This window comes from Lithobates pipiens, unplaced genomic scaffold (genome assembly GCF_037356315.1).
Source record: "Lithobates pipiens isolate NorthernLeopardFrog02 unplaced genomic scaffold, aLitPip1_a1.2 Scaffold_8, whole genome shotgun sequence".
Taxonomy (NCBI): domain Eukaryota; kingdom Metazoa; phylum Chordata; class Amphibia; order Anura; family Ranidae; genus Lithobates; species Lithobates pipiens.
The window spans coordinates 105830158-105848165 of NW_027507903.1; the positions used below are offsets into that span (position 1 = coordinate 105830158).

The window sequence follows — 18008 nt, forward strand, 5'->3', positions numbered from 1 at the left end:
TTTGATGGGCACTGGTGAGGCTACATTTGATGGGCACTGGTGAGGCTGCATTTGATGGGCACTTTATTAAAAAGGTGGGATTTACATGGGCAAGGAAAAGGGGGCGGAGTCAACGGGGGCGGCAAAATGAGGTTTTAGCCTAGGGTGTCAAAAATCCTTGCACCAGCCATGGTTGTGTAGGGATCTCCCTGCCAGTGCTGTGTAGGGATCTCTCTGTCAGTGATGTGTAGGAACCTGTCAGTGTTGTGTAGGGATCTCTGTCAGTGCTGTGTAATGTAGTGTAGGGATCTCTCTGCCATTGTTGTGTAGGGATCTGTAGGGATCTGTCAGTGCTGTGTAGGGATCTCTCTGTCAGTGCTCTGAAATGTAATGTTGAGATCTGTCAGTGCTGTGTAATGTAATGTAGTGTAGGGATCTGTCAGTGCTGTGTAATGTAGTGTAGGGACCTCTCTGTCAATGCTGTGTAGTGTAGGGATCTGTCAGTGTTGTACAATTCTCTATATCTCTCAGATCTCAGAGTTGCTCGGAGTTGAAGTTTTGTAAGTTAGTTGTATTTGTAGTGAGAATGTTGGATCAGCTGGTCGGCGGAGGACGCGCTGTGATTGGCTGATCATTCTCCCATGGAGGGGGACATCCAGCTGATCCATCACAGGGCTCGGCCCCGCCCCTCCTACCGAAGTTTAATTGATGACCCCCTCCTCCTCCCCTCCAATAAAGAGTTGCCCTCAGTGGGTCCGGCCGGTATAAAGCTCCTTCCTCCCGCCCTCCTCTTCTGCACTCTCCCCCCCTCAGCACTCACAGACCCCGCTCCACCTCACCCGCACAGACTGCACCTCACCGCTCCATCCCGCACCAGACTTGCAGCACCGGGGACGAGGAGACACTTTCTGTACCGGCAGAGGAGACAAACACCCGCCACCGTGGACTCTGCTGAGGACTCCGCCGCTGGTTTATACACAATGACTACCCTGAAGACGGACGGCGAGCACAACAATAATAACCTGGAAGAAGAGGTGAGTGTCAGCTCCTGTGCCCAGACACCTCCCTCCAAGCTTGTGATGGAGGAGCCCCCCTGGTGCTGGGCTCAGCTCTCACCTTTCCTTTACATTAGACAGAAAAAGTCCTTTCTATTACCCCTCTGGGTTTTATTCCTCCAAATAATAATTTTCTTACAATCTGGTGTATAATGGAGTGATGTGTCCATACATGGACCTCACCGACTGATCGCACTCCCTATGATTGCACCATGGTGGTCACCATCTACAACCTTCACCTTGGATCAATGGAACCAGTCCACTATAGTAAAGCCTAGGAATCAATAGGTGTCACTTTAAATCTGTACAATCTCCTCCAAGGTGACCATACAATCAAATTGTACAATCTTTGAGAACTATATATAATGACAAGCCTATGTATCAATTAGAATTCAGTCTGGCAGGATCTTCTGCAATAGCTGATGGTAGATCTTAAGCCTGTATATGACATCATAATGGTGGCCATCCACTATACAATCCTGGTTGTGTAACTTAAGTTTAGGGTCACATCTTTTGTGGTTTTTCTATTGGCTTTGCAGCCTATCTGCTTAAATGGACTTCTGTACCTGCATCCCTGATCGTCCCCCACTCTTATGTCTGCATTGTGCGATTTCACACACCTGAAAATGTGCTGTGACTTCCAGAGACTAAAGAATGAATGGCATCCCAATGTGATAATGAGCGGTGCGTCTTGTCTGCAGGTGCCACAATGTGTACCACCAGCTATGTAGTGTGAGGGCCTGCCACTGCCAGCATTCATGTACTAAAGGGAGCTTATGGGTGTCCTCCTGTTGTGTAGCTTTGGTAACGAAAGGAAATTGTAAAATCTAACTTTTAGATTCTTCAACTTTCTAATATGAAGACCTACCTAATCTACCCACTCAAACTGTAGCCAAACAGGCAGGCCCAGTAGTTTTAAATCTAAAGGAGATTGTAACGTGTGTGTGGTGATCTTTAGCCCTAGTTCACATCAGTGTGGTTTTGAAGCAGTGCGATTTCATGTGCAGCTTGCTGATATCTGCAACTTCGTTTAACAAATGTTAATCCACATTGCACAGAAATGGTGCAGCAACACTTTGCAGCAATTTGGTTCCATTGCCACAAATGGGGTGCAGCTTTGAATGGACAAGTTGCGCTGTGTGAACCAGGGCCAAGAGTCTTTATAGATTTTACTATGTTTGTACCACTATCTTTAGGTTTATTGAGAATCTACCTAAACTATCCAATCGTTAACATAATCGGCCAGGTTTTTGAACTAGTATTGGTAAATCTTTGGCTGGTCTAAAACAAATAGTACAATCTGCCTACAAGGGGTCCCTGTGTTACAAACAAGGTAGGGACTGTAGGTTAAGTTGAATCTGTAAGTCGGAACAGGGTTTTTTTTTTTTTTTTTTTTGATAGGGAAGGGTTATCACCCCTGTAACATTTGTTTAGCTGTCTGTGCCCCTGTACACAAGTTTTAACCTCCACTTTCTGTCCCAATGATTTGATTGGACAATTTTCCCATATTACCTCTTACAGGAGAGAATTTCCCTTCCTAGAGGTAGTCTTCCAGACTTCCTGTTATCTCCCTCAGTTTGTAAGTAGGGGACCTCCTGTATAAAGCTGGACATAAGTCAAAATTCCAGCTGCATTTCAATCTATGTAGGGGCACCCTGATTGTACATAAGTTCATCGCTCACTTCAGTACAAGCAGCCTGTCGGGGTTACGGTATTTTATTTTTTTATCTTTTTTTCCCCAGCAGAGCGGTTGCGCTGTGGGAGAGATTCCTCTAACACTGACTGTTGGGAGAATCAAGCAAACTTTCCTTGTGGGAGGAAAATTGTGTAATCTATAGCCTGCCTTATGTGATGAGATATGGATCTACCAGGCACTGGTGGAAAGGCCTGCCCAATTGGGTTAACAGAGCTATCAGGACCCAGTGATTTTTAACGCTGACTTTAATAGACATTGGGGTTGATTTATGAAGGCTGGAGAGGGCAAAATCCTGTGCAGCTCTGCAAATTTTTTTTTTTTTTTTTTTTTTTTGAAAGCTTAATTGATTAAGCTGAACTTAGAAGCTGGCTACCATTCACATATGCACCAGATTTTGCACTCTCCAATCCAGTTCCGGATGTGTTTTTTGAGTGCACGTTTTTGATGCAGTTCCAGAGGAATTCCAGTTGCTTTTTTTTTTTTATTTTAATTTTTTTTTCACTATACTAGGGTCCAGCGCATTGTAGTGTGTTCCAGTACACACCAGAAAAAATGCAGCATGGGGGTGTGGATTTTTTTTTTCTTCTGTAAATGACCACTGGTGTGACCTATGCCACTGGAAACCATAGAACCTACTTTACATGCACTTTGATGCAGAGAAAAATGCACTGGACTGCATGTGGTGTGTACTAGCCCTTAGTAAATCAACCCCATTGTAACACGCATGATGACCCTTTAAAGTGATCTGGCACAGCCTAACTCAGGGGTTAGGGCATTGTTTGGTGCAGATCCTTGCATTAAAAGAGGAATATAATTTATATTCCTCCTTATTGGCTGTAAGGGTTTCTTCAGTTGCCGTGTGGTGTTTACACTTTGTTTGTATTCTTTCTCCATGTTCCTCCCCTGTGTTGTGCTGATATAACTTCCCCCCTCTGTTTCAAATGTGTTCCTAATGAGCATATGAAATTCCTCGGCTGTCACTATGGATGTAAACAGAACTCTGCGCCTTCTTCTATGGACCCTTTAATTCTTAATTACCATAATTCTTGTATAATTGTATCAGTTTAATATGGAGGGCTGCTTGGCTTAACCAGGGCCGTTCTATTGGTTAGGGGATATTTGGGTGTCCTTTTTTTAAAATGCCTCAAAGCACAGTCCAATTTTTCAATGTTAGAATAATTATAAATAGAGTTTTTTTTTTTTTTTTTTTTTTTTTTTTTTTTCTAAAACCCATTCCGTTTGCACGTTTCACAGCTTGGTTATAAACGGCAGTCCAACCTCTTCCTCAACAAAACGCGCCTACTTTTGCAATGACCCTACTTGGTGGATAACCTCTAAGTTAAGTGTATTATGGGGTTGATTTACTAATACTGGAGATTTGGTTTCTATCCAGATTTTTTTTTTCTTCCAATGGCTTGCAGGTTTTGGCCCCCCTTCACACCAGTGTGATCTGACAGTTCCAAATTGCATGACATCGCACCATAACTGTTCAAAACGGTGCAACTCTGACTTTGATGCTGCACTGATTTGAACAAAAGGTTCCTCCACTATTTTGTGGCTTTCATACATCTGTGCATGACGTGGTGGAGAGGTCAGGCAAGTAGCACCTGAAATTGTACAGACCTGCTACTTTGAGATCCTAGTGAACTAGGTCTAATTGTCAAAGCTTAAGGCTTCTTTCACACTGGGACAGGAGTCGCATCGGTGATAAAATGGTGCTATTTTTTTAGTGGCTGTATTCAGCCGCTAGCAGGACGGTTTTACCCATGCTAGCGGCTGTGAGGGTTAAAACCAGTGCTGCAGCAGTGCTTTGCTGGTGGTATAGCTGCACTGCCCCATTGATTTCAATGGGCAGGTGCAGTGTATACTCCACTCCAAAGAGGCTGCTAGCAGGAATCTTTACCGTCCGTAGAGCACCAATCCAGTGTGAAAGCCCTCGATGCTTTCACACTGGACACCGCAGCGGCTGTTTCAGGTTGGATTGCAAGTGCTATATTTTTTTTTTTTTTTTTTTTTTTTTTTTATATTGCAATAGCACCTGCAAAACGACCCAATGTGAGGGTCTTATTGAACAAGCTGAAGTTAGAAGCTGGCTACCATGCACAGCTCTACCAGATTCTGCACTCCTGTTTTAGTAAATCAACCCTTATGTGTAGCATTGATCACATCTTACCCCAACCCCCTTATCAATAAATAAGATTAGTAAATCCTTCTGGCCATACACCACTAGATTGTCAAATTTGGTATTTGTACAAAAATTCTCCATACATTCAACTTGACAGTTTGGAGGTTCTTCACAATTAAGTTTGCTTTTCCATTTACTTCTGTAAAGTATTTGTTCCAGAATGTAATCCACATACACTTAAATTTGTCCCTTAGAAATGTTCTTATCACTGGTTGAAAATGTAATCTTTGACCCTAATCTAACCTTCCTCAAAACAAATGTAGTGTATGGCCAGCCGACAGTTGGTTAATCTCGCTGGAGTGTGAAATCTGGTGTAGCTGTGCATGGTAGTCAGTTGGCTTCTAACTTCAGCTTGTTCACTTGGGCAACCTGGAAGCTGATTGGTTTCTATGCAGAGTTTGAACTCTGGCTTTAGTAAATCAACCACAGTGAGCTTAACCAGCTAACCCATGTCGGTTTTCAGCCGCTGCAGAAAGCCCATGTTGCATTTTTATTTTATATACTGCTTCTGAGCCTTCATTTAATGGGGGGGGGGAGATATATTACAATGTAACAGTTTGTTTTGCATAACTTTTATATATAATAGCTTTGGTGTGGGGTTTTCATCTGTATGTACATGTTGCTTTTGACAATTGTTGCACATGCCTCTGGGAGAAATTGTTACATGCTTGTATCAAAATGTGTATAATGTATTGTAATTTCTTGCCTTATCTGGATGGCCTTCTGGGTACCAATAGCCCTTTCTGGAATATTTGTCTGGGCAACCCCATACCATCCAATTGGCACAGTCACTGACCAGGAGGGTCTTGTCACTTTGAGGTTTTTTGCCCTTTTTAGGCACTAAGTACATGGCATTGGGCTTTTTCACTGTAAGCTGCATTTTTATGCCTCCATGCACTTGTAAGGTGTGAACAAGGGTACGAAAATATGTGAGCCCATCTATACCTCACACTTGCTGTTTAAAATCCAACTCTATAGACATGGTTCAAAGCAGCCCCCACACTTTAAGGGTGTGTTTTTATTTTTTTATTTTTTAACATGAGGTCAAAGTATGTCTGAGGGTAGCTTACTTTGCTTTTAAAGTGATATTAAGGCCCCTTTCAGATTGTGCGGAATCAGTCAAGCAGTCTCCTGCTCAGCAGGGGATCTCTGCGCTGAGCAGGCGGATTACAGGTCTATGTCCACTTTGCATATGTGGACACTGTTCTCTATGGGGCAGTTGGGTGGAAATGGACTGTCTGATCCGCTGGATGACTTTGCATGTATCTCATCTTTTTAGGGCAACTGCATCAGATGGCAGCGGACATGTCAGCCGATGTGTTGCTCCAGGCAAACAATTGGTTGTCTGATTGGTCAGCCTGTCTGTTTCAGGCAGACCCAATTGGTCTGTTGATGTCAAAGGGGCCTAGAGATATATATTTGCACACACGTTGCTTGCTCTGTGCAGTAGATTGGCACAAAGCAGCCCTGATCCTCCTCCACTTTTGACCAGTGCCCCAAATGGCAAGCTGCTTGCTGTGGGGGCACTGGTGTATTACTCCCAAGCCCAGCTCTGCATCTTCAACCACTTCAATACAGGGCACTTGTACACCTTCCTGCCCAGACCAATTTTGAGCTTTCAGCCATGTCGCACTTTGAATGACAATTGCGTGGTCATACTACACTGTACCCAAACTAAATTTTTAGCATTTTGTTCCACAAATAGAGCTTTCTTTTGGTGGGATTTTTATTTTCTGCTAAACAAATAAATAAAAAAAAACAAATCTTGAGGAAAAAATTTTTTTCCTCCCTCCACTGACAGAGCAGCTAGGATGGGCACTGATAGGCGGCGTTGTAATTTAACCACTTGCTGCCCGCCCTATTACAAAATGACGGTGGCAAAGTGGTTTCATAATCCTGATCCGACGTCATATGACGTGATCAGGATTATGAGCCGCTGCGCGCCCCCGGGGGCGCGCATCGCGGCGATCGTTGTTGCGGGGTGTCAGTCTGACACCCTGCAACTACGATCTCGGTAAAGAGTCTCCGATGGAGACTCTTTACCACGTGATCAGCCGTGTCCAATCACGGCTGATCACAGTGTAAATAGGAAGAGCCGATCGGCTTTTCCTCACTTGCGTCTGACAGACGCAAGTAGAGGAGAGCCGATCGGCTGCTCCTCTGACGGGGGGGGGGGGGGGGGGGGGGGGGATTTGGGTCTGTGCTGATCAATTATCAGCGCAGCCCCCTGGAGGATGCCCACACTGGACCACCAGGGATTCCAGTCAGTGCCACAATGGATGCCAATCAGTGCCAATCATTGGCATCCATTAGTACAGTATATACAATGCCACCTATCAGTGCCGCCTACCCATGCCCATCCATGCCAACTATCAGTGCCAATTTGTGTCGCCCATCCGTGCCCATCAGTAAAAGGAGAAAATTTACTTATTTACAAAGTTTTGAAACAAACAAAAAAAAAATTTTTTTTTCGGTATTTTTTTATTTGTTTAGCAAAAAATAAAAACCCCAGAGGTGATCAAATACCACCAAAAGAGAGCTCTGTTGGAAAAAATGATAAAAATTTAATTTGGGTACAGTGTAGCATGACCGCGCAATTGTCATTCAAGTGCGACAGCACTGAAAGCTCAAAATTGGTCTGGGCAGGAAGGTGTTTAAGTGCCCGGTATTGAAGTGGTTAAAGTTTTGTAGGAATGGTTGCCAAACAATAATGCATGCCAATCAGTGATGCCCATTGTGGGCACTGGCTGGCATCCCTGGTGGTCCAGTGTGGGCATCCTGGGGGGCTGTGCTGATAATCGATCAGCACAGACCCCCCCCCCCTCCTCAGAGGAGCAGCCGATCGGCTTTTCCTCACTCTAGTCTGTCAGACGTGACTAGAGGAGAGCCGATCACCGGCTCTTCCTATTTACACTGTGATCAGCTGTGATTGGACACCGCTGATCATATGGTAGTCTCTGGAGACTCTTTACTGAGATCGTAGTTGCAGGGTGTCAGACTGACACCCCGCAACAACAATCGCTGCGATACGTGCCCCCAGGGGCATGCAGCGGCTTAACCACTTAAGGACCGCCACATGCCAATGTATGTCATTGCAATGGCATGTACATGTACGTGCTTGGCTTCCAGCGGGTGGGGGGTCCGATCGGACCCCCCTCCCGCTGGATGCGGCGGTCCGGTTCGCTTCAGAAGCGATCCGGGATGAGGGGATGGCCGTAGGTTTCTGGCCATTCCCTCTCAATCGCTCCTGGCGAATGAGAAGCTTCCTCCCACTGTGTATTGTATACACAGGCAGGGAGGAAGTGATGTCATTCTCCTCGGGGCGGTCTTATTGACCGGACTACGAGGGGAGGACACAGTAAGTCTGCACCAAACACTACACTGACACTAACACATAGGCACACAACTCCCCCCCCCCCCCCCCCGTCAGTGTCACTTATTGCAGTGATCATTTATTTACTGATCACTGCATTCAGTGTCAGTGACAGTAAAAACTGTCAGGGCAGTTAGTGTTAGGTCCAGGGTAGCCCCCTACCGCCCCCAATAAAGATTTGACCCCCTGATTGCCTTTAGAGTTAACCCTTTCACGCCCTTTTGCCAGTGTCACTAAGCGATAATTTTTCTGATCGCTGCATTAGTGTCGCTAGGTAGCTAGTTATTTTTTTTTTAGGTTCACCGCCAGGTTTTTATAGTGCTAGGTACCCCGATATACTACCCAAAAATGGTTTTAACCCCCTGATTGCCCCAGTTAACCCTTTCACCAGCGATCACAGTATAAGTGTCACTGGTGATGCTGGTTAGCCAGTTAGTTATTTAGGTTCCCCGTCAGGTTTTTATATAGCGTCAGGGACCCCATATACTACCTAATAAAAATTTGAACCCCCTGATTACCCCTAGTTAACCCTTTGACCAGTGATCCCCGTATAAGTGTTACGGTGACTCTGGTTAGTTGGTATGCTTTTTATAGCATCAGGGCACCCACCATTTATTACCCAATAAAGGTTTAACCCCCTGATCACCCGGTGGGTGATATCAATTGGGTTTTAGGGTCTGTGTCACCCCAGGCAGCGCTGATCAGATCTATACTAGCATCCCCAGCAGTTTAGGGTTCCAAAAAAACGCATTGTTAGCGGGATCAGCCCAGATACCTGCTAGCACCTGCGTTTTGCCCCTCCACCCAGCCCACCCAAGTGCAGTATCGATCACTGTCACTTACAAAGCACTAAACACATAACTGCAGCGATCAGGCCTGACTCTGCGATCGCTAACAGTTTTTTTTTTTTGGTAGCATTTTAAATTTAAATCTGGAAGGCAGTGCTTGGTTTACAGGGTCCCGTACGTGGCTAGGCTCCCAAAAAGTCCCCCATATGTGCTATCCCCGTACTCGGGAGAAGCAGCAGAATTTATTTTGGGGTGTAATTTGACTTATGCCCATAGCATGTGTGAGCAATATATCATTTAGTGACAACTTTGTGCAAAAAAAAAAATTGTAATATTCCTGCAACTTGTGGCAAAATATAAAATATTTCATGGACTCAACATGCCTCTCAGTAAACGGCTTGGGGTGTCTACTTTCCAAAATTGGGTCATTTGGGGGGGTTTTGTGTTAATTTGGCATTTTATGGCCTTCGAAACTGATAGGTAGTGAGCAGCGAAATCAAAAATTTACACCCTTAGAAATCCTGAAGGCAGTGATTGGTTTTCGGGGTGCCGTACGCAGCTAGACTCCCAAAAAGTCCCACATATGTGGTATCCCCATACTCAGGAGAAGCAGCAGAATGTATTTTGGGGTGCAATTCCACATATAACTATGGCATGTGTGAGCAATATATCATTTGGTGACAACTTTTTGTAAACTTTTTTTTTTTTGTCATTATTCAATCACTTGGGACAAAAAAATATTCAATGGGCTAAACATGCCTCTCAGAAATTTCCTTGGGGTGTCTACTTTCCAAAATGGAGTCATTTGGGGGGTTTGTACTGCCCTGCCATTTTAGCACCTCAAGAAATGAGGCAGTCATAAATTAAAAGCTGTGTAAATTCCAGAAAATCTACTCTAGTTTGTAGACGCTATAACTTTTGCACTTTTTTTTTTTTTTTAACTAGACATGTGGCTGAATACATTTTGCCCTAAATGTATGACTAAAATTGAGTTTATTCAATTTTTCGTATCACAAAATAAAATCTTTTTTTTTTTTTTTCAATTTTCGGTCTTTTTCCATTTATATTGCAAAAAATAAAAATCGCTGAGGCAATCAAATGCCGCCAAAAAGCTCTATTTGTGGGAAGAAAAGGACGCAAAAATCGTCTGGGTACAACATTGCATGACCGCGCAATTACCAGTTAAAGCAGTGCAGTGCGAAATTGTAAAAAAACCTCTGGTCCTTAGGCTGTTAATTGGTCCGGGGCTGAAGTGGTTACTATCCTGATCACATCATATGACATCCGGGCAGGATATTACAAACACTTTGCCACCGTCATTTTGCTATATGGCGGGCGGCAAGTGGTTAAGATATAGAGCTGCAGCTTGGTCCTGCTCTCTCCTGATTGGCTCACTGGCTGTGGCCAACAGGAGTGGGAGCCAATGGTGCCTGCTAATTCCACCAGTGAGGAAATCCCAGGACCAGTGTCACATCAAAGGCCCATGTAAGTATTAAAAAGGGTGTTGTATGTCTGTCTCCATAATTTTTAAAGAGAAACTCGTCTGTCCTGCACTGGCTCCCTCCCTGACCTGCTGGTGATGTGGTGGCAGCAGGTGAGTGGATGCCAACTGACAGGTGCTGCTATGGTGGATCTGAAATGACAGGTACTCTTTAGGCCTCATACAGACGTCTTAAAAAAATGGGTTGTAAAGCTAGTAACACCTGGATAAAAGTGGTGGTAATAAGATTTTATTAGCGTTTTGCTTTGGTGTCAATGCGCGTTTAACATTGTTAAAAAGCGATTTTCCACTCAAATTACAGCTCTAGCGCTGGAGCCTCTGAAGGTGCTGGCCCTTGTGTGTTTTTTTTTTTTTTTTTTTTTTTATAAGCTTTCTAAAATTCTGAACTTCATTATAAAGATCTATAACCCCTGACTGGTTATCAAACACTAATGAAGAGATATAAGTGTGTGTATTCACTAATACCTAATGCAACTTGTTTGTCAGCTGTCACCAGTGGTACAAGGCATTCAAGTTTATTTCAATGTTAAAGGTGTGCATATTAATGAACAAAGCAAACAGTTGGTTAAAGTAATTCAATAAGGTATTAAACAGTAATTTAACTACTTAAGGACCACCCCACATCCATGTAGGATGGCCCTCAAGTGCAAAATTGCATACCCGTATGTAATTGCTGTTTGCTTGGACATGGGAGTTGTGATTGGCTCCCACTGTCTCCAAGCAGCAGATCCAATGGCCACCAGAACCTGTCAATCGTTCACTGGAGAGGAAGACCACCGTTCTGTCAGAGGAGAGATCTTGTGTTCTGCTAATCAGGAACACGGATGTCTCCTCCTTCAGTTAAACTCCCTAGGAGCACACTTAACTCTTTGACCACCCCTGATGTTAACCTCTTTACTGTCAGTACAGTGGCAGTGCATTTTTTTGTTTTTTTAGCACTGATCACTGTATTGTCTCTCCCAAAGAGTGACTTGGTGTCCTTTGCTGTAATGTTGCAGTCCCACTAAATTGCTGTTTGTCACCATTACTAGTAAAAATGATAAATGTAAACTTCCACTTTTGCACAGATTGATATACTTGGGTATTTTACCAGAAATATGTAGCGGGATACATATTGGCCTAACTGAGAAAATAAGATATAATATAGCAGACTTTTTTTTTTTTTTGCAAAACTGCAGAAGTGATCAAATGCCAAGAGCGTTATTTGTGGTAAAACTTTTTGGGTACAGCATTGCATAACTATGCAATTGTCAAAGTGAGTGCCTTATCGCAAAGCTTGTCATTAAGGCTAGAACCTGAGGCTGAAGTGGTTCAAAACCAAAAAATGTATTTTACTTGACAAGATTGCTTTAATTGCAGCCTGAAGTTAATTCCCTTGACCTGTAATTAAGAAAGATGCAATGTGTTAAACATTCAGTTGCATGATGAAGAAAAACACTAGGTTGGTTTGAAGGTACTATAATCACCACTGGGATTTTTATTTTGCTACAAATTAAATACAGAATTTAGAAAATTTCTTATTTTGCAAGTTGGGTTAGTGTATTCTACTTAATTTCTTGGGTAAAAATACCTCAAAGCAGTATATTTAGTCTGCAAAGTATGGCACATATTCAAAGTGACTAATCCTGATGTACTGACAGCTAATTTGAGGCTGTAAAATGCATGGGCATACTGAAACCACTACAACCCAAAACCTTCTGCTACTTCAGAGTATGGTGATGCCACATGTGAGACTTTCACTCTTGTACTGGACATTGTATGCCATGCACCACACAAATCAATCAAATGTACTATAATGGCAACCTGTAGACGACAAGTGGTCAGGCAATATAGTTTGGTGTAGCAGCACCTACTGTATATCATTTCCAATTCCTAGAATTCAAACAAGCCTAGCCTACAGGTATGTGGCTGCCCTAGGAATGCCATGTTAACTGGCCAGGAAGTTCAAGAGGAAGAATAAGTTCTATGGTTACAGGACTGCAGTTGTCCAAAGGGGATGTCTGGATCTGTCTTGCAGGAACAGTCAGTGGGATGTGCAGATGAGTCCGTACAGACAGAGGATTGATGGGCAGCAGCCTGAAACTTGGTCTAAACAGATGTGTAGCAGTGATTAGGGACACTGGGATAAAGTCTGACTTTTATTTTTTGTGTAGTGTCCCCATGGTGACATCAGTATTTTTCACACTGATTGCTTTTATGTTTAGGAAATCATTTCTCTCTCCAGCTGCATTCCTGCAGCCACTGAGCAATGTACCATGTGATCTCTGACCAATCAGATCACATGGCAGTAAACTATGCCAGGAAACCTGTTTACTGCTCATGTGAGCACTGTTTGGCTGCAGAAGTCAAAGGCCCAGTAGAATTGTTTTCCACACACAGATCGCATTAGAGCATGCACAAACTGACAATGCAGGGGATGGAATAAGTACATCCCCCCCCCCCTCCCCCAATCAGTGCTGCTGCTCCCATTGGCTGGACAGGAGGCAGTTTGCCTGTACATGGATGCATAAACATATGCTGCATATAGATCAGTAAAAATACAAAACGCTGCCTTGCGTCACCTTTTTTGTGCACATGCACCACCCTCCCTCACTTTTATAAAGCTAGAATTGTTACATGAATAAGTGGAGTGCTATACAGCTTTTTTTGTTGGGGTTTTTGTCAAATGGCATGATGCCTATAAATCGGTGTGTGAAGTCAGAATTGCTCTGAGGGATCACACTGGAGTTTGCTGAATGAGTAGAGCCTATTCACTTTGTACAGTGAATGATTGTAATTACGATAAACCAGTTTGCTTTCAGTACCCAATCACGTGAGGGATATTTAGGGCACTTTCACACTGGGCATCGGTGGTAAAGGGGATAAAAGCACAGGTGTTTTGCAGGCACTTTGGCAGTGCTGCCCATTTATTTCAAGGGGTGCTTAAGAAGCGTTGTATAAACGGGCCGTGTTTTTTTTTTTTTTTGCAAGTGTGCCACTCCAGTGTGTAAGGCCTTGGGTGCTCACACTGGAGTGACGGGTGCTATTTTTAGTACCTATGTGTGAAAGTGGCCTTGAAGAAATGTTGATATAAACCTTTAGGTTGCTTGAGCTAGATTGGTGTTGGCTCAGTGAACATTCAAGTTAAGTCTCTCCTCTAATTTAAACCTTAACCACTTCCAGACCGGCTCACAACAATGTTTCTTCTTTGGAGAGGGATATTGTGGCAGAAGCTAGCTGCCATACCCCCAGGATCCTTCAGTGAGCAGTCCGGTTTCAGATAAAAGTGGTCGGCAGCAGATTCGCCTCTATCACTTTTATTGGTGGGAGAGGGGCACCTCTACCACTTGAGCCACCAGCGGTGGATGCAATTGTCTGCTCTCCTGCTTGGTATGGAGATGAGTGAGGGGAAGATGGCCCCCATTTTGATGTCACTTCAACTCATAGCTCATAAAGGGACATTTTTGTTTAATTCAAATGACCTTTTTATTGCATTTTAATGTAGATGAAATCTGTGGTCTTTGACCTTTAAGAGGTCATGTGTATTTTTTACAAGGGATGTTTATATTCCTTGTAATGGGAATAAGTGACACAATTTAATTTTAAAATGGTGTTTAAGGCTGCACTCACACCTGAGCATTGTGTTTTCAAGCAGAAAATTGCGTGAATTTACCTCGGTTTTGTGGCTTTTTACCACAATTTGCTGCAATTTTGTGCAGGGCAAAAGGTCACCAATGTAAACTCCCAATTCTGCCCGATTCGAGCAACAAAGGGTCAAACTTGTTTGAGCTTCAGGTGACATGGATTGGAGATGTGAACCATCTCCATTGAGAATTGTCCCCCCCCCCCCCCCAGAATTTTGTGGCTTCAAGCTACAAAACACTCAGGTGTGAATGGGGTCTTAAAATGACACATCTAGCCAAGCTTGCATGCAGAAGCACTCACACGTGAGTAGCACCCACATATGAAGTGTTCAAACCACACATGTGAGGTATTACTGCAATTGTTAGAGCGAGAGCAATAATTGTAATGCAAACATTCAACCTGTAGAATTAAAGTTTGTCGCCATTCCATGAGCGGGTGCAAGTTTGAAGCGTGACATGTTGGGTATCAACTTACTCAGCGTAACATCTTTCATAATATAAAAACATTTGGTTAACTTTACTGTGCTTTATGGTAACTTTACTCTAATTTTCTAGGAAAAAAAAGTTTGACTTGTAAGCACAAAGTCTCAGAGGCCCGATCCTTCAGTGGTTAAAGTGGGAGTTCTGTCTTTAAAAAAAAAAAAAAAAAAAAATTGGCAGCTACAAATTTAAAATGTGGACACTCAACTGTCCAGCACGCTCACGATGTCGGAAGTTGATCTTGGGGGTGCTGCCACCGCCATCTTCAGTATGTGAAGCCTTGCAGCTTTACTTCCCAGTTCCCTACTGCGCAATATGGACAGTCCCTGATGTGTCTGGAACCTGTTTCCCAGCAGGGAAGGGACAGGAAGTGGTGTAAATACCCGCAGATTCTGCAGCATCTATGCCAAGAAGTGGGTGCAAATACCTGTAGTATACAGGTATCTGCACCCCCCGAATGGTGCCAATTGTGGCACTGGAGGGGGGAGGGTTCCAATGAGCAGAAGTTCCACTTTAGGGTGGAGCTCTGCTTTAATGTGTCAAATAAGGTACCATAAAGCTGGCCATGCACTCAGCTGAACAAACTTAACGCAGAGCTCCACCCAAACAGGGAAGTTCTGCTTTAAGGACCTGTCAACCACCCCCCCCAAAGTATTGGCACTTTTGAGTTGGGAATGAAACTGTTTCATCAATTACACTTCTACTGATTACTGTGGTGTAGAAATCTGTATCCCTTTTTGAAATTCACTGTACCCAAGTACTCTCCATTGTGCAAGCATCCCTGGTTGGTGTTTGTGGTTCAAACTTCCTTTCCACAGTTCATGTGGAGTTTTCTCAGTCGGTTTTTTTGGATTTTTGCATGCAGCCATATTTGCCTCCCCAGGTTGTGGTTGGCATATCTGCATTAAACAGCATGGTTCTTCCACTCATACAACTCATTCTGCAACTGTTTTTGTTCTGGATTGTATACTACAGTAGTTTGCAATGCCATGCTTTCTGAGAATTGCCTGTTGTCACCTGTATATTCAGTTCCAAAATGCAATACACTGCCTTTTTTTTTTTTTTTTTTTTTTTTTTTTTTCTCTCCCCTTGTGACAAATGCTTTTCAAGTTTCTCTGTTACTTCATATACTCCAGGTACTACACTGTTAAAATTGTCTAAATGTGGGGACCTGTTTCCTGGAGTCATTTTCCATTGTCAGGACTTCTGTGCCCAAGTTATCTGAAATGTGTGAATGCAGTTTAAATGTTAAGGTTTTTTCCTCAACAGTATTAACCACCTCATTTAAAGAGGAGGTAAACCCTGATGAGTTTACTTCCTCTTTCATTCCCTGCAAAGCATAATGGACTACTATGCATCGCATAGTAGCCCATTATGTGTCACTTACCTGACATAGGAGCCAGCGAAGTCACCGCTGTCCCCTATAGTCCGCCGCTGCCATTCGGCGAAGCCACGATGACGTCACTCCCACGCATGCGCATGGGAGCCAACACGCGGGGCAGCTCTGTCGCTGAGAATGCCGCGCTCAGTGCGCCTGCGCGCCGCTGTCTACGGCGCATGCACCGTAGACAGCGGTGCCTGTTATCGGGCAAATATCTCCTAAACCATATAGGTTTAGGAGATATTGCTTGGACCTACAGGTAAGCCTTAATCTAGGCTTACCTGTAGGTCAAAGTGGTTTGTAAGGGTTTACAACCACTTTAAGTTCAGCTGATGCAGTTCAGTTGTAACTCTAGCCTTTGCAAGAAAGATCACCTTTTGTGGTGATGCAACTAATCTTGGAAGGTCACTACATTGCCTTGTTTTGGGAGCTTCTTAACTAGTCAGATTCGTTTCAAGAGGCCATAGATACTGGTGAATGTCCTCTATCTGGTACTCTGGGGAATATGACTGTAAAGAACCATCTCCTATTTCTGGTTCCATCACTTGCCCATTAGCTGTAGGCTTTTGGTTCTGGTCAAGGTGAATACCTTTTCTGTAACTGAAATGTGGCTCCTGAATGAACACGTCTGCAAAGATGTGGTGTGACTTTTGTATTGAAAAACCTCTTGCACGCTTCTGGTGCACTGTCACTATTAATGTTTTCTGTTTTTACTTCATCTACATGCTTGCCCTTAACATTCCAATGTCCATCTGGACACGCTGTAGTGTGGCAAGTGCTTCATAACTTTCTGGTAAGCCAGAGTAGTGCTGCAACATGAAAATCTTATTCTCCTATACCTCTCAGGTGTTCAACTATTTCCAAGATGTGCCTTATGTAATACCACATCCTGGCCTTTCATCGGCTTGGTTTGTTATAGCTTTCTAATCAAATGGCTTATTGCAGAGATTGGCTTTCATGCACCTTGTATAATCCTTTCCACACTCCTTGCCAAGTTTCACGCTTGGCTAGAAGTGTTTTATCTGGAAATTGGTGTTCAGCTGCACCGGGCCACTCTTATCCTGGTGAGCTGTCATTGCTTTCAAGGGGAATTTAAAATTGGTTACCAGAATGAGGTTTAGCAAACCTTCAATGAGGTGCTTATTGTCATAACTGAAGGTGGGGTTTTGCATCTGAGACAGAAATCAATTCAATTTTTTGAAATGGGAACACAGATGAAGATACAGAATACAAGTTTTTGCTGGAGTTTCTATTCTGAGGTCTCATGTGGTTTTTCACCATGATCTGACTTGGTTCAGGCATTGGTCCTCATGCATGGTAATTACATTGCACAAGAACTGCTTTTTTAAAATGTGTATTTTATCAGAAACTCAATTTGGTTGCATAGTAGTTGAGGTTGAAAATAACATAGGTTGGACTTGTGTCTTATGTCAATATTGCATTATATATCCCTGTTGCTAATGCCACCTGTGGAAGGGGAATTTTACATCCTTGCTGCTTACAGTAAAAAACCCTCTACAGTTAAGGTTAAACCTATTTGTTTCTTTTAATGAGTGGCCATGTGTCTTAACTTCAACACAGGGCACTTCCCCTGGACACTACAGCACTAAGGCATTTCCTGCAGGGTGCTGTACAGGTCCAAGGCAGTGGACCATAAACATGGAAGAGTACCCAGTCCTTGAAGGTCCAAGTGACAGGAACCTGCTGTGAAGATTGGGCCCTTAGCTTCTAAGTGTCCCTGTGCCTGGACAGGGTAAGTTAAACCCTTTTATTTTATTATAGTGGGGTGTCCCAGTGACTGTCACAATCAGTCAAGCTAGCTAAAGTGTGTGTGTGTGTGTGTGTTTACCTTTATGATGTGCCATTTTGCCTCTGTTTGCCATGGCGCACACTGCCTAGTCATGCTGTAGTCTTTATCTGGGCACACAGATTTGGGTCATGCTCGCT

The 18008-nt window shown here is 43.5% G+C and overlaps 1 protein-coding gene across 1 annotated transcript in view; it reads left to right on the forward strand.

Moving 5' to 3' along the window:
* The first annotated feature begins 702 nt into the window (after positions 1-702).
* RBPMS2 (RNA binding protein, mRNA processing factor 2) overlaps positions 703-18008 on the forward strand; it is a 56262-nt gene continuing 38956 nt past the window's right edge. Inside the window, exon 1 of the mRNA XM_077472871.1 lies at positions 703-1013. Coding sequence (XP_077328997.1) covers positions 960-1013 — 54 coding nt within the window. The 5' untranslated portion in view covers positions 703-959. The remainder of the gene's footprint in view (positions 1014-18008) is intronic.